This window comes from Oncorhynchus nerka, linkage group LG21, assembly GCF_034236695.1.
Source record: "Oncorhynchus nerka isolate Pitt River linkage group LG21, Oner_Uvic_2.0, whole genome shotgun sequence".
NCBI classification, from domain to species: domain Eukaryota; kingdom Metazoa; phylum Chordata; class Actinopteri; order Salmoniformes; family Salmonidae; genus Oncorhynchus; species Oncorhynchus nerka.
The window spans coordinates 11,647,329-11,664,315 of NC_088416.1; the positions used below are offsets into that span (position 1 = coordinate 11,647,329).

At 41.5% G+C, this 16,987-nt stretch overlaps 1 protein-coding gene across 2 annotated transcripts in view; it reads left to right on the forward strand.

The window, feature by feature from the left end:
- The first annotated feature begins 860 nt into the window (after positions 1-860).
- LOC115103914 (ERO1-like protein beta) overlaps positions 861-16,987 on the forward strand; it is a 32,773-nt gene continuing 16,646 nt past the window's right edge. The window contains exons 1-4 of one of the 2 annotated variants that reach the window (XM_029624970.2): positions 861-1,392; positions 4,381-4,500; positions 7,871-7,954; positions 11,511-11,552. In XM_029624970.2, the coding sequence (XP_029480830.1) occupies positions 1,222-1,392; positions 4,381-4,500; positions 7,871-7,954; positions 11,511-11,552 (417 nt within the window). In that variant the 5' untranslated portion in view covers positions 861-1,221. Of the gene's footprint in view, positions 1,393-2,320; positions 2,612-4,380; positions 4,501-7,870; positions 7,955-11,510; positions 11,553-16,987 lie in introns of those variants that run through there. The other variant, XM_029624971.2, reaches the window with a different exon arrangement.

The window sequence follows — 16,987 nt, forward strand, 5'->3', positions numbered from 1 at the left end:
TCAAAGCAACATGAGGTAATTCCAATTTCTTTATTTTTATTTTTAATATGTGCAAGGCAAAATATAATGGTATTTTATTTGCTCTTGAAGAACAGTTTAAACAACTGCCAGTAAGGCATCCAGCAGCCAGTCCTGGTCCAGGTTCTCCACCTTGGGGGGTCTGCTCTGAGGAAGATCTCATCTTCTTCCTCAGGTAGTTGCGGAACCTCTTCCAGGCAGAGAACTTTGGCTTTGCAGTGGAGAAAGCCTGGCAGCCCGAGAGCTTTAAGTCAATCTCATTTTCATCTGCATCACCGTGGTCCTCCACTTCAGCCACAAGCAGAGTGTCCTCTGTGACGAGCTGGTTGGACAGGGGGAGGCTGACCTGGACTGGCTTCTGCTGGAGACCTTCCTCCCCATAGTGCTGTAGATCGCTCTACAGGAACTCCTTCTTCCTTCAGAGTGATAACCTCCTTACTCACACCTCGGAAAAATGGCAAAGGACCAGGAAGAGTCTCCACTCTCTGAGAAGGGATCAGCATCTTCCTCCTTTCACCAAACAGACTTGCAGCCAATCAGCTTTTCCCCAAGAGGGTCTGATGCAGAGATCTCGAGATTGTCTCTTTGGCCAGCCTCCTCCAACTCAGTGCAAATCATCACTGACAATGTTTTAAAGCTTTGGGCCTAAGGAAAACCTAACTAGAGAAAAAAAAAATATTTAAAAATTATGTAAAAATAAAAGCCTATGCAGACAATACATCAGCTAGGGCTGCAGAAATGACACTGCCACAAATTACAGTGTATTTTCATTAGGCAATTTATAACAAGTCACATGAATACGTTTCCCATTCACACAGGATGTAAAACACGCAGTAAAAACATTTCCACTGTACCTCTTTGCTTTCCGTACCCGATTCAATCGTCTTGGTTCGACAACTGTTTTTTTTATGGCAAACTGGGTATTTTCGGCGTTGTGAATATTATTTATAACGACTACTGATGATACTAAAGACATTTTCAGAAGTTACTTCTGAGGATACAGTCGTACAGCTGTCAGCTTTGGTTGGAGCCTCATTTATCCAGCAGTTTCATTACGACAGCTTTTCTCCGCTGTTGTTGTTGCTAGTGCGCACCACTAGCTAGCTAGTAGCACATCATTAGCTAGCCTGCCAACTAGACATCTACATTTCAAAAACTTTTCTTTGTTTTTGTCTTTCGTGGCGCGTTGCATTTGCATCAGTGATGATAAAAAACACGATACAATCCGCAGGACTTCTGGTTTTGTTGTGGTTGTTATTTGGGGACTTTGTTCTGGTTTGGTTTCACAACAGAGTCAAAACCGAAACGTACAACAACCAATATTCTTCCAAAGAAGATGCTCCTGACAGTCAAGACCAGAGCTGTTTTTGTCACGTAAGTACTTACAATTTACAATATATTGCAATATCAATGTCCGTATAGGAAGGCTAAATGACTACGTTGGAGGAACATTATTCTAGCGTTTTCTACTGCCATGTTAATTTGACGTCATCATACCCACATTGCTTGCTGGCGCCCTTCGGTTGCCTTATCCAACTTTATGGACAGCAAGGCATAACATGTATACATTAATCATGTGGTTTATTTTGCCTTGCACATCGATACACACTGACTTGTCAAAATAATTATTAAAATGGGTGGTTAAAGATACTCGTAGTCAGCTATTTCCTGAATTCAACACGCGAGTGTTTATTGTTATTGCTGTACATTGTAATTTGACACTTGTGCGCATCTCAAAACGACTGTCATAATCGAACTTGCCCGTATCATGCGAATATCTGATCTTAATTCACCGAATCTGCAACTTCCAGTCTCACAAATGTGTTTGTAGGCCTATGTCGTGAAATGTTATATTGCTGGGTATGTTTTCTTGATGTTTGTCATTCATGCCAACTTTTGAAAGAAGTTAGTTACTGAGTTGAGTGGTTGTGTATGTGATCGACGGCTGACTTGACTCACATATTGCAATCCGAATCAATAAGTGTATGTATTTTTTTAATACTGTGGCACGTGCCTTTATTTCATTCTAACAAATTGCACTTGCATTATTAATATGAGAAGACCGAGACGTGGTGTCGTCTGATTGGCCAATTAGTTTGTGGGAGATGTAGTGTTCTCTTCCGTGAGTAATACTTGCTTTAAATGTCCTTGAACCGAAGTGAAGACTACAAATGTCAAGTATAGAGGCGGGACTAAGTTTGACAGCTGCTGACATATCTTGTTTGGAGGCGAGGCCTGGGCCCGAGAATTATGCACGAGGAAAAATAAGTGGTCTGAAATAACAGCTCATCCCCAGGTTAAGTCAGAGTCATCCCATCAACTCTGACCTGTCCATTGAATTAGACTTCAGCTGTCCCTTTAGGGACATAAAAGACAGAGATATTCTCATAAGCCTGGTCTTAGTTTTGTAATTTAAAACTGCTGTTAAAGATAGCAGCTCCTCAGAGAAATAGGCAAATGAAACTATATTTTTAATAAACAACCAGGGAAACCACTCAAAGGTTTTGAATTCACCGGCATGCTCAGAGGACTTTGTTACTTATGGATGGCTTCACTGCTTCCCATCACATTCTCTGGACAGCTACACTCAGAGGTCAGATATATGGTTGTTTCCATCGGTGGGCTATTATGATGTTTGTGTTGGCTTTTTCTGGAATATTGTCAAAATGACACAGAATAAACTGAAATAGAAATGTCTTTCTGCTGCTTGTAGCCAGTTTGTGAAACTAATTGTCAGTAACAGCTGGTTAGATAGGCTACTCAGTTTTCTCCAGATCATGACACACAACCACTGATGTGAAAGTGCCTGAATGGTCTACGCAGTGCTAAGCCATTAATTTCATAGAATTCTTGCAACATGCAGTCTTGTGCAACTTGTTCTTATAAAATACTGTCTGTCTCTGCTTTGTCTGTTGACAGTGACACACATACCTTTACATATGGCTGTAATTACAATATACTCATGAAACAAGTTTATATGCTAAAATATTTTCTATGACACCATTTGCATTGATTGGGTCTAAACCTGAATACTTCATGATGAGAGAGAGTGGAAAGGCTTGAGTGCCTGCTGGACCAGAGCAACGCAGTCTTTCTTTCTTTCACAAAGCAGCTGTCTGTTTCATTATGCATGGGAGAATTAAGCCGTTTGTCCGCAGGTATCAGATGCATGAAAAGGGAAAGGTGGAGGGAGAATGGCAAACGTTTTGGTAACCTAATTTTGGTCAACAACCTCAACCGGCAGCTGTGACGAACGTTGTCACGAAAGTGTTTTGTGTTGTTCGAGCGCCAGGAAGTGGTCTTTTATCTGGCTTCCAGCTCTCATGTCTGAAAGTGTCTGTGTTGAAAGAGTATATGGCAATTTTATATCAGGCTAAATATGTGTAAGAGGAAGTTAAGATTTGCAGGCCAGCTTTTGCACTCATTTCTGTCTCTCTCGCTGTCTCCCCCCTCTCTTTCTTTGTCTGTATTTAATATCTTCCTCTTGCCCCTGGCCCTCCATTTGCACGAAAGTGTCCCAAAGCTGAGGGAGGGAATATTATGGAGGGTGTAGGGCTTAATTAGACCTTCCGATAGCCACTTTGACAAGTCAGCGTTGCTTCCGAGCAGAATGTTATCCCAACAAGGTGTAGCCTAAACACATGGTTTTACGGTCCGGTCTGCAAGTAGCCTAGTTTTAAAATGGCCCGTGATATGCTTTATGAATGTAAAATATGGCCCGCCAATGCACGATAGAACATAGTGCGGCTGTTGTGGATCATATCTTTTGAACAGTAATGGCTAGAAACAAGCTAGACTTGTTTTACTGTCAAACGTAATGCTGCAATTGTTTTTAATTTTGTAAAGCAGCTTGTGTTTCTTAACGAGGCATAGGGTATCTGATGGCGACTGGTTAGCTACAGGGAAGCAAAAGAGTCACCTGCGCGATGTGTATAATCAGCGGCGACGATTGAGCGGAGCCTGTCTGCCTAACCTGCCCACACTCATCACTTTTTCCCCCACAGCTCACCATCTGATGTAGGCTAGGCTTGTGTGGCGGGTCCTTCCCACTGTGCATCATATTAATTGTGTTTATCACTGAAAAGCTTTCAATCTCTCCAAAATATCTTGTCCAGGCCACTTAGTAGTCTGATTTTAGCCACAGAGATAATTTAGTCTTGTCTCATTTTAGCCAACTGAAATGAACAATATTTTTTTGTTTAGTTATTGTTTTTCTTGGGTCTATTTAGTCAGTTATAGTGTAGTCAATTGCCACTGAAAAATAAGTGTTTGACAAAATATTTTAGTCACTAATTTTGTTGACAAAATTAACACTGGTGTACACCCATAATTCTTAAGGCGTTTTCCGGTTGTTTCCCTCAGTTGACAGGCGTCTTGGATGACTGCTTCTGTGACATCGAGAGCATTGATGTCTTCAACAACTTCAAAATCTACCCCCACATTCAGAAGCTGACCGAGAGAGACTATTTCAGGTACTACAGGGTAAGTACTAAATAGTAGGACCCAGCAGTAGAGTACGAGGAGCAGTAGAAATGTCCTTAACATCATCAGACCGTAAGGTTTTGCGTTTGTCTTTGCACTATAGCTTAAAAAGTGTCCTAAAGGCAATCCCTCAATAAACAATCCTACTACTGTGGATTTACGCTAATTGACAACCTGTATTTTCAAATGAGTTTGTACTTTGTTTGAGCTTCAATGGCCCTTAACCCGTAGTACTTAGTGCTTATAAAGGGTCCCTCCCCAATTCCGTTCCTTGCTAATCTAAAACAAATAGGCCGAGCAAATGTTTTCCAGCCTACCCCATATAGTTTGTTGACGCTGCTCTGTTGTGTATTCACTGCTTTGGATGTCTCCACCTGGGACTACTGTTCTAGTTGGAATAGGTCTGCTTCAGGGTTGACAGCGAATAGACATTCTTGAAGAAAAAGTTTATTGTGCTACTCTTATTTACGTTATAATGTCCATGGGTGTATTCACTAGGAACCAAATGGATGCAAACGGGACGAAATAAGATGGGACTAACCTGAACTTGTCCAATAGGGTTGGTTGTTTAGCAACTAAACCGACGCGTGCACAACTATGGTGCAAAACAGACCGGGTTAACTTAGATTGTTGAAAACTTTTATAAATGAGTACTTGTCGTGTCTCAAATAAATCGTTACAGTTGTTGGTTATCTAGCTGGCTAATTTTAACCATATTAGCGTAGGCATGACATGAGTCAAAACAACATCACAACGAGCTAAAAACGAGCCACCTACAATTCCACACATGGCAGCTTCTTGTCATTGTTGCTAGCTATCAGAATCATAACTCCACACAGCCTTCTGCCTCATTGATGCTTGAGCATCATTTTTGTGATGTTGCCAGCCAACCCTTCTATAAGAAAGGCTTGTTTTTGTTGCTAAAATTTTCCATTGCAAAACTTGCTTGGGCCCTAGTTACAGCAGAAACACATATACCTTACATTATAATTATTGTATGTGATACTTGTCAGGTACATTAAGTGTGAAAATTAGATGCTCCTCATACTGGAACCTAAGTATTAGAAAGAGTGCACGAGGATGACATCACCGTGTTGATGTAACTGAATCTTATAGGGAAATACAGTAGGTCCAGTCCAGTGGTGACAAACCTTTAGTCATCTGTCTTTCCCAATCATCGTCTTTTGCATCCCTAGACAGTCTTACAAGTTGCCCATTTGTAGAACCTGATGCAAATATGATATCATTCTCTATGATAACAGCACTCACCCTGTTACATTTGTATAACTGCTCAAACGCTTTCCCGACACCTAGAATCCATAAGAAACATTTAGGCCCATTTGAGTCACTTGACCTCTCTAGTACGCTAGCGTCCCACCTCGACAACAGCCAATGAAATTGCAGTGCGCCAAATTCAAAACAGATCCCATAATTAAAATTCCTCAAACATACAAGTATTATCCACCATTTTAAAGATAATCTTCTTGTAAATCCAACCACAGTGTGCGATTTCAAAAAGGCTTTACTGCGAAAGCACACCAAACGATTATGTTAGGTCAGTACCTAGTCACAGAAAAACACAGCCATTTTTCCAGCCAAAGAGAGGAGTCACAAAAAGCAGAAAGAGAAAATGAATCACTAACCTTTGATGATCTTCATCAGATGGCACCCATAGGACTTCATGTTACACAATACATGTATGTTTTGTTCGATAAAGTTATATCCAAAAATCTCAGTTTACATTGGTGCGTTATGGTCAGAAATGCATTGTCTCAAACAAACATCCGGTGAAAGTGCAGAGAGCCACATCAAATAACAGAAATACTCATCATAAACATTGATAAACGATACAAGTGTTAAGCATGGAATTATAGATAAACTTCTCCTTAATGCAAGCGCTGAGTCAGATTTCAAAAATGCTTTATGGCGAAAGCACACTTTGCGATTTATGTTAGGTCAGCTCCTAGCCACAGAAACCCATACAGTCATTTTCCAAACAAGGAGAGGTGTCACAAAAGGCAGAAATAGCATTCAAATTAGTCACGTACCTTTGAACTTCATCTGGTGGCACTCCCAGGTCTCCATGTTAGACAAATGTTTGTTTTGTTCGATAATGTCCCTCTTTATGACCGAAAACCTAATTTATGTTCGCGCGTCTTGTCCAGTAATCCAAATGCAGAAGGCGCGTGCACTAATTCCAGACGAAAAGTCCAGAAAAATTCAAATAAAAATTAGTAGAAACATGCCAAATGATGTTTAAAATCAATCCTCCGGTTGTTTTTGTCATAAACAATCAATACTATTTAAACCGGACAAAAGCTTCATCAATAGGAAAGGAGAAACAATAAAGGCGCGTTCACGATCAGACGCATGGCTGATGAATAGAAATGACCACTGGCCACTGATTGAAAGTGCTATAGCCTGAAACCATGCCTAAAAACTGGTCACATGTTGAGGAAGCCATAGAGCTCGTGAACTGGGTCCTAAGTCTTTCAATGGAAAAACAACCTTTCAAAATAATAGTACTTTCTGGTTGGATTTTCCTCAGATTTTCAACTTGCCATATCAGTTCTGGTATACTCACAGACATTATTTTAACAGTTTTGGAAACTTAGAGTGTTTTCTGTCCAAATCTACTAATTATATGCATATCCTATCTTCTGGGCCTGAGTAGCAGGCAGTTTAATTTGGGCACGCTTTTCAACAAAAAATCAGAATGCTACCCCCTACCCTAGTGAAGTTAATCTTTTCACAAAGGCAGTTTTTTAAAAAGTCGCTCAATGTGAGTCCAGCTGTTGCGTTCATACGCCATTCATACACACCAAGCCATCTCATTCTAAAGGCAGTGTATTGCCCTTTTCCCACTGTGAACATCCAATCAGGAACTCTGAAAAGGAAGAATAGACTCATAGGAACATCATTAATATTTTCAGAATAATCATCTGGCCCCTAGTGTGATATTCCGATTAAGTTTCTGTCTACAACTGATCAGTAAGCTGCTGCTCTACTAGTCACCATCCCATTGACTGAGCAACATTTTGACCCCACAAAATCAGTGTGTCACCTTTATGATTATCAGGTATTCTCTTCATACTGTCACCTTCGAATGAGGTTGACGTATCCAATGACGAGCACGACTAGCAAAGAGGTCACCAGCAACAACAAGGCCCCGTGGTGTTTTCGGCGGAGCTCGTCCCTGAAATGCGTCAATGGAAAGAGAATCTGAATCAGATTTTGACATCATTATTTGAGTGAATTTAGCCTAGTTGTTCTGTCTTGCCTGTCTCCAACACATCACATCTCTGTGTGACGCAGTCACTTTCATAGCATATACCATGCCATCTCCACTCTTCCCTTTTCTTCTCCACAGGTCAACCTGAATAGGCCCTGTCCCTTCTGGGCCGACGATAGCCACTGCTCCATCAAGGACTGCCAAGTGGAGCCCTGCCCAGAGGTCAGTTCAACCGACCCACAATAATCTACTTTGGTCTCCATATCGACTCCTAGTATTAATTACCCACAGGCACCTCCTGTAGGTCTGAAATGGTTAAATAAGTATTGGAAATGTGGTAAAAATTCCACGTGGGCTACAACAAGGTGGTGCTATTATTGCTATATTTTTTAATTTCTAAAACATTTATTTCACCTTTATTTAACCAGGTAGGCCAGTTGAGAACAAGTTCTCATTTACAACTGCGACCTGGCCAAGATAAAGCAAAGCAGTGTGACACAATCAACAACACAGAGTTACACATGGAATAAACAAACATACAGTCAATAACACAATATAAAAAGTCTGTATACAGTGTGTGCAAATGGTGTGAGGAGGTAAGGCAATAAATAAGCCATAGTAGCGAAGTAATTACAATTTAGCAAATTAACACTGGAGTGATAGATGTGCAGATGATGATGTGCAAGTAGAAATACTGGTGTGCAAAAAAGTATATAAAAACAATATGGGGATGAGGTAGGTAGATTGGATGGGCTATTTACAGATGGGCTGTGTACAGCTGCAGCGATCGGTAAGCTGCTCAGATAGCTGATGCTTAAAGTTAGTGAGGGAGATAAGTCTCCAACTTCAGCGATTAAAAAAAATATATATATTTTTTAAAATTTGCAATTCGTTCCAGTCATTGGCAGCAGAGAACTGGAAGGAAATGAGATATACCTGCTGGAGCGCTTGCTACGGGTGGGTGTTGTTATGGTGACCAGTGAGCTGAGATAAGGCGGAGCTTTACCTAGCACCTAGCAAGGACTTATGATGACCTGGAGCCAGTGGGTCTGGCAACGAATATGTAGCGAGGGCCAGCCGACGAGAGCATACAGGTTGCAGTAGTGGGTAGTATATGGGGCCTAGGTGACAAAACGGATGGCCCTGTGATAGACTACATCTAGTTTGCTGAGTAGAGTGTTGGAGGCTATTTTGTAAATGACATGGCCAATGTCGAGAATCGGTAGGGTAGTCAGTTTTATGAGGGTATATTTGGCAGCGTGAGTGAAGGAAGCTTTGTTGCGAAATAGGAAGCTGATTCTAGATTTAGTTTTGGAGATGTTTAATATCTGGAAGGAGAGTTTACAGTCTAGCCAGACACCTATGTATTTGTAGTTGTCCACATATTCTAAGTCAGAACCGCCCAGAGTAGTGATGCTAGTCGGGCAGGTGGATGCGGGCAGCGATCGGTTGAAAAGCATGCATTTAGTTTTACTAGAGTTTAAGAGCAGTTGGAGGCCACGGAAGGAGTGTTGTATGGCATTGAAGCACGTTTGGAGGTTTGTTAACACAGTGTCCAAAGAAGGGCCAGATGTATACAGAATGGTGTCGTCTGCATAGAGGTGGATCAGGGAATCACCCGCAGCAAGAGCGACATCATTGATATATACAGAGAAAAGAGTTGGCCCGAGAATTGAACCCTGTGGTACCCCCATAGAGACTGCCAGAGGTCCGGATAACAGGCCTTCTGATTTGACACACTGAACTCTGTCTGAGAAGTAGTCGGTGAACCAGACAAGGCAGTCATTTGAGAATCCAAGGCTGAGTCTGCCGATAAGAATATGGTGATTGACAGAGTCGAAAGCCTTGGCAGGTTGATGAAGACTGCTGCACAGTACTGTCTTTTATCGATGGCGGTTATGATATCGTTTAGTACCTTGAGCGTGGCTTTCCTAACTGACTGCGTGTATTGGTTCCTGACTTCCCTGAAAAGTTGGATATCGCGGGGACTATTAGATGCTAGGCGGAGCTTTACCTAGCAAGGACTTATAGGTGACCTGGAGCCAGTGGGTCTGGCGACGAATATGCCACAGGGTGTTTTTGTGCTATTCGAGGGCAGTCAGGTCTGGAGTGAACAAAGGGCTATATCTGTTCTTAGTTCTACATTTGTTGAAAGGGGCATTATTTAAGATGATGAGGAAATTACTTTAACCTCAGTGAAAATGCAGAGTGCCAAATTCAAATAAATTACTATAAAAATCTAACTTTCATGAAATCACACATGCAAGATAGCAAATTAAAGCTAGACTTGTTGTGAATCCAGCCAACATGTCAGATGTTGAGTGGGACTAGGGGCTCCGCAGTGAACTAAAACAATGATAACTATCCTAAACAACAGTATACAAGGCATTAGAGAGAGACATAAAAAGAGGCATAAAGCAATCACAGGTGTTGATTGGGAGAGCTAGCTAAGTCAACAACTGGTAAGACAACAGCTAATCAGCTAAGACAACAACAACAGGTAAAATGGCGATGAATGGGTAGAGGGTCAGTTAACTACACACAGGGCCTGAGTTCAAGGCTGGGGCCGACAGATAAACAAAATGGAGTACCGTGATTAATGAACAGTCCAGCAGGCATCAGCTATGTAGCCAAGTGATCATAGGGTCCAGTGAACAGCAATAGATGAAACAGGGAAGCCGCTAGGTAGTCGTTACTACGCTAGCAAGCGGGAGACATGGCGTTCAAAAAAAAGTTAGCAGGTTGGGGCTAGTAGAAGCGTCTGCTCCGACGTCCGGCAAAGGCCGGTTGAGGGCACAACGGATGGAATTACGTCGGCAGACCAGTCGTGATGGAACGGCGGGGGCTCTGTGTCAACAAAGGGCCCAGGCCATTTGGCAAAAGAGGTATTGTAGCTGGAGTAATTTTGTTTGCTAGCTGGGAGATGCGCCTGGCTCGCGGCTAACTGGTGCTAGCTTCGGGACAAGGGCGTTAGCCACTATAGCCACTCGGTAGCAGCGATGATCCGATACAAAGGTCCAGAGCTTACGGCAAGAATCCGGTGGTGTAGTTGATTCTAGTCCTGTTAGTGAAGAGTCCGGGAGGCATCAGCTGTGTAGCCGAGTGATCATAGGGTCCACTGAGCAGGCCTGGAGATGGACCTGGCTCAAGGCTAGCTTTGGGGCTGGGCCACTCGGTGGTGGCAGCTAGCTAGCTGCAACGATCAGGAGTAATGGTCCAGGGCTTACGGCAGGAATCCAGTGTTTTAGTGGAGAAAAACAATCCGATATGCTCAGGGTTGATAACGCGCTGTGCAGGCTGGCAAGTATTATCCAGGCTAAAAGCGGCTGGTGTCTGTGCTAAAGGTAAAGGCCGCTTCTGATGGAGGTTCTAGCTATAAGGTCTAAAAATAGCAGATCCGTATCACATTGGGTGAGGCGGGTTGCCGGAAGGTATATTTAATTTTTAAAAGGAAGAAGAGATTTAAAATATATACAAAAAAGACGAAAAATACAAAATTTACATGAGAGAATGACAAACAACGTCTGCACTGCTACGCCATCTTGGAATATTGCTAATCATTCTATTTTTTTTTATTTATTTTTTTTAGATCTAGGCCTACAAGAAGAGACCAGGGCTATGGGCAAATGAACCCTAGTGGGTTAATTTACAATTGTTAATATAGTGTTTCCCGAGTCTTTGTATTCTAATCTGTGTTTTCTGTTAATTATAGCTTAGCCTCTGACCTGCGTTCTGCATTGTTGACAGTGATGTCCCCTTTGTGTGTGTTTGTTTACAGAGCAAGATTCCAGTGGGAATAAAGTCTGGAAACTACAATAGGGTAAGGCGCTCTCTCCCCAGATAGACAGACGGCATTCACTCAACAGTCATTCAACTGTAATGAATACAAACACACTCTACAAACACATTAAAATGAAAGGAAAGAGAATGTACCATATGCACTCTCAATTTTCATGCAATATGGCAAAGAAACAGGAGTGTACTTACTATGTTTTAAAAGAATTAGGGCAAAGGAGTAAGTTAAACAGATTATACTGTGTAAATGTATGGTTGGAAGAATGTATTATAGTTGGGGGGGTAAGCGAGGGACATGATTGTTGGCAAACACGTGGGTCGTGTTCAGTAGGCATGAAAAGGAGTGAAACAGGTGGGTACTATCTGATTTTTCTCCAATTACAAATGCTTGTTTTTGTTCTCGTCTACAGAATGTTTTGATACAGTGTGCACTAATGAATACGACCCTGGTATAGTGCCTTCTGTTTGTCTTGTAATGACTCACAAGTGTTTGTTGGATATCTGGACTGATTTGCCAGTCAAGGTCAAATCCTGCTGTATCTTTAGTTAGTGGGAAAAGGTTATGTTTGGACACATCGGTTGAGCTAGGGGTAGTTACATGGCTATAGGCTACATTATGTGCAGGGCAAGGTTTGTTTTTCAACTTTAATGAAATCAGCCACATCTCACAGATTTTCGACCAACAGCGTTTAGCCAGACAGCTCATCTGGCTTGACCTCCCGAGGCCTCTGCTTCCGTCTGTTGTGTGAGGATTTTTGCCACATCACCCCCAGTGTTAGGGGTTAGCACTAACTGTGCTACTGGAGACGTGTGAGGCAAAAGGCAGATTAAATTCGCAGTTAGCGCTGTGGTGATTCTCTCCCACAGCTGAAGGCACAGAGGGGGCATGTGCTGGCTAGAGACGCTATGTGGTTGGCGACGTGGCCATGCCATAGGACAAAGCACAGCAGGTGCTTGTGTGTGAGGTCATGAAGAAACATTAGCTGACTGCACATCAGAGTTGTTTATTTAGATTTTTCTGCTTCGTGGCATGTGGCGTTAGCTTAACCATTTTTTTTAGCCCCTCCGGTATTTTTTCTTGACTGACTTTCCATTTAAAAAGATTAATCCTATTGCAGACAGTGTGTGCAGAGCTCGAGTTGAAGTATACAGAGTAGGGAGCCCTGTATGATGGATTTAGCCTAGCCTAATTGATAACAAAGATGGGTCGTTCCATTTGATTTCAATCACCTTTTGACTGCATCCCTTTTGATTTTAACAAAACTTTGAATACATATTTGTCCATGGTCGAAGTGGTCAGAAAGTAGCTTTTTGGACTTGAATGCCAAAACATTTAGGAGATAATGGTGCTCAAAGATGACCCATGTTGCATACCCCACCCTACCATGATACATCCATGTCTTCATCACTGGAAAAGATGAAAGGTTAAGTTTGATATAATGTAAACACTTATAAACAGGGTTGTCAAACTATTGTATAATTTCTTGACAATGATATATACATTTATTTTAACCTATATGTTGTATCTTAGACCCGATTTTACATAAACTGAGGTGTTTGTGTTGTGCCCGCCACAGCATGCTCTTGAATACAGGTTGAGTGTCATGTTTTGGGTGATAAATTATTTAAAATGGGAATACAATTGAAATGTCAACTTTCAAATAAATGGTAGCACAAGGATGGTTGGAGGTCCACACATCAGAGACTTAAATAAGAATATCAGTTGTTTTAAATTATACTGTCAATGTTCTATTGGAAACCTATTGAAATCATAGAAATATAGATAATAGAGTAGACATTCCCATTTAAATTGACTTTTGATGGTGGGTGGACTGGTGGCCATCTTTGTGGTAGTAATTGGAAGTATACATTTAAATTCAATTAACATTTAAATGATGTACCAGCTAAATTTTAATGTCCTAGGGTTGAGCAGTATCCAAATTTTCATACCTTCACACTGTGCTTGTGCCATCCTGGGATATACGGTATTACCGGTAGTGCACATAAGGGGCACTATGAATTTTTTTCTTCTTCAAATGTACAAAAAGAGCCCAAAAAACATCACTTACCAGAATGCTAGCAAGAACTACGGAATTCTTATAGTGGATGCTAGGTAAATGCTAATGATAGCATGCAAACATTTACTACTAGGACAGACAACCCAGCTCATAAAGTATCTCAAAACACAGTTTGCAGCACGCACAAAACAAAAATTAGGCAGCCGGGATCTTAAAACCTCTAGTGACACCCCATCCCGTGAACGGGACCGTTGTCATCATCTGACACTAATTAGCATAACGCAACGGACATAAATCTTCCTAGAAAATCTTCCTATTCATGAAAATCACAAGTGAAATATATTGGAACACAGCTTAGCCTTTTGTTAATCACCCTGTCATCTCAGATTTTCAAAATATGCTTTACAGCCAAAGCTAGACAAGCATTTGTGTAAGTTTATCGATAGCCTAGCATAGCATTATGCCTTGCTAGCAGCAGGCAACCTTGTCACGAAAATCAGAAAAGCAATCAAATTAAATGGTTTACCTTTGATGAACTTCAGATGTTTTCACTCACGAGACTCCCAGGTAGATAGCCAAAGTTCATTTTTTCCCCCAAAGATTATTTTTGTAGGCGAAATAGCTCCGTTTGTTCTTCACGTTTGGCTGAGAAATCGACCGAAAATTGCGGTCACGACAACGCCGAAATATTCCAAATTAGCTCCATAATATCGACATAAACATGGCAAACGTTGTTTAGAATCAATCCTCAAGGTGTTTTTCAAATATCTATTCGATAATATATCCACAGGGACAATTGGTTTCTCAGTAGAAGCGGTTGGAATAATGGCTACCTCTGTATTTTACGCGAGATTTTACATTTTCTGACCTAAACTATACAAGTAACTCAAACGCTACTCACAGTTTGTTGCATGCAGGGTTGCCACTTTAGTTTTAGAAGTGGGGGTATACAACCTAAAGCTCATTTCTGTGTACACAATTCAATATGCCATCTCTATTTAGATCAAAAAGTAAGCAAAAATGCCCACAGTCATCAAGCTAGGTAAGAGATGATTATTAAATATGTTTAAGTGATTAGTAAGACTGAACTAGATCAGATGTAATTCAATAATAAATATTGTGTTGCACCTAACATATGGATAACTTGAAAAAACAGACTTTTGATTTCTTTATTAAGACATCCTTTCAGACCGACCAGCCAGCCCTGGCCGCCTGCATGGACGCCTCCACATTTTGTTGCGTTACAGGCGTATTCTAAAATTGATTAATTGTTTTTTTTCTTCATCAATCTACACACAGTACCCCTTAATGACAAAGCAAAAACAGGTTTTTAGAAATGTTTGCTAATGTATTAAAAATAAAAATATCACTTTTTACGTAAGTATTCAGACCCTTTACTCAGTACTTTGTTGAAGCACCTTTGGCAGCGATTACAGCCTCGAGTCTTCTTGGGTATGATGTTGTATTTGGGCAGTTTCTTCCATTCTTCTCTGCGGATCTTCTCAAGTTCTGTCAGGTTGGATGGGGTGCGTCGCTGCGCAGCTATTTTCAGGTCTCCAGTCCAGGCTCTGGCTGGGCCACTCAAAGACATTCTGAGACTTGTCCCGAAGCCACTCCTGCATTGTCTTGGCTGTGTGCTTAGGGTTGTTGTCCAGTTTACCCCCAGTCTGTGGTCCTGAGCGCTCTGGAGCAGGTTTTCATCAAGGATCTCTCTCTACTTTCACCTTGGGGATGGTGCCAGGTTTCTTCCAGATGTGATGCTTGGCATTCAGGCCATCTTGGTTTCATCAGACCAGAGAATCTTGTTTCTCATGGTCTGAGAGTCCTTTAGGTGCCTTTTGGCAAACTCCAAGCGGGCTGTCATGTGCCTTTTTACTGAGGAGTGGCTTCCATCTGGCCACTCTACCATGAAGGCCTGATTGGTGGATTGCTGCAGAGATGGTTGTCCTTCTGGAAGGTTCTCCCATCTCCACAGAGGAACTCTGGAGCTCTGTCAGAGTGACCATCGGGTTCTTGGTCACCTCCCTGACCAAGGCCCTTCTCCCCTGATTGCTCAGTTTGACCAGGTGGCCAGCTCTAGGAAGAGTCTTGGTAGTTCCAAACTTCCTTTTAAGAATGATGGAGGCCGCTGTGTTCACGGGGACCTTCAATGCTGCAGACATTTTTTGGTACCCTTCCCCAGACAGGTGTGCCTTTCCAAATCATGTCCAATCAATTGAATTTACCATAGGTGGAATCCAATCAAATTGTAGAAACATCTCAAGGATGATTCATGGAAACAGGATGCACCTGAGCTCAATTTCGAGTCTCATAGCAAGGGTCTGAATACTTATGTAAATACGGTATTTATGTTATTTTTAATAAATTAGCAAAAATGTCCCAAACTTTTTTCACTTTGTCGTTCCTGTGGATTGTGTGTAGATTGATGAGGACAAACATATTTAATCCCTTTCAGAATAAGGCTGTAACTTAACACAATGTGGAAAAAGTCAAGCCGTTAGAATACTTTCCAAATGCACTGTAACTTGCCATTGTGGTAGGATAACTAACCTCCCAATTAATGGCAATACATTTCTTTGCCGCTACAAATGCTTGGGAGTCCCATAGGGCGGTGCAGCATCATCCGAGTTTGGCCGGTGTAGGCCGTCATGTCATCTTAAGAAATAATTTGTTCTTAACCTTTTATTTAACAAGTCAGTTAAGTAAAATACCATAACATATGCAAATATGTCTCTTTTTGTGTTGTACACCTCCAGCAGAGGAATGACATTTCCGAGTGCATGTAATTCAGTTTCACTGGCATAGAGTACGTTCTGTGAATGGCCTTAAACTGCAGTAATTGATGTCTGAGATGATATGAACATGACTGGGCATTCAAACATATCTGTATCCATTCATCATCATCAATAGCTTCTACCAGGTCTTCCTCACATTTTCGTTTTAGATGTTTTGTGTCATCGGGAAAAAGCCTTGATACAGTTTGAAATCAACTTTGGACGTTTGTCAGACTGCCTTAAAATAGCATCTGGCTGGTCCAGTGTTTGCTGCACAGAGAGAATAAAGTGTTGCAACTGCAAAAATGCACCTCACCTCCATCACAAACGGGTCTTCCCTGGCTGCCTGACCCTGCTGATACCCCTGTCACCATCTGATCCTCCTAAAATGAGGCATTACATAGAATTACCTTGGTGTCCATTCATGCATTATATTATCCAAGAATATAATCAATGGTTGAATAATTGAAATGACCATTATTCCCAGATCCCACACTGTAACCCTAAACTTAAGCTGCTGTCCTGTAGGTACTGTAGGTCTACACATCAATTCAATATTTAACTTTGTATCATTCACTGATATTGTTAATATACTGTCAAATTCACCTGAGCTCCGTAGACATGTCTGACCTAGGGCTGTGGCAGGCATGACATTTCGTCGGCCGGTG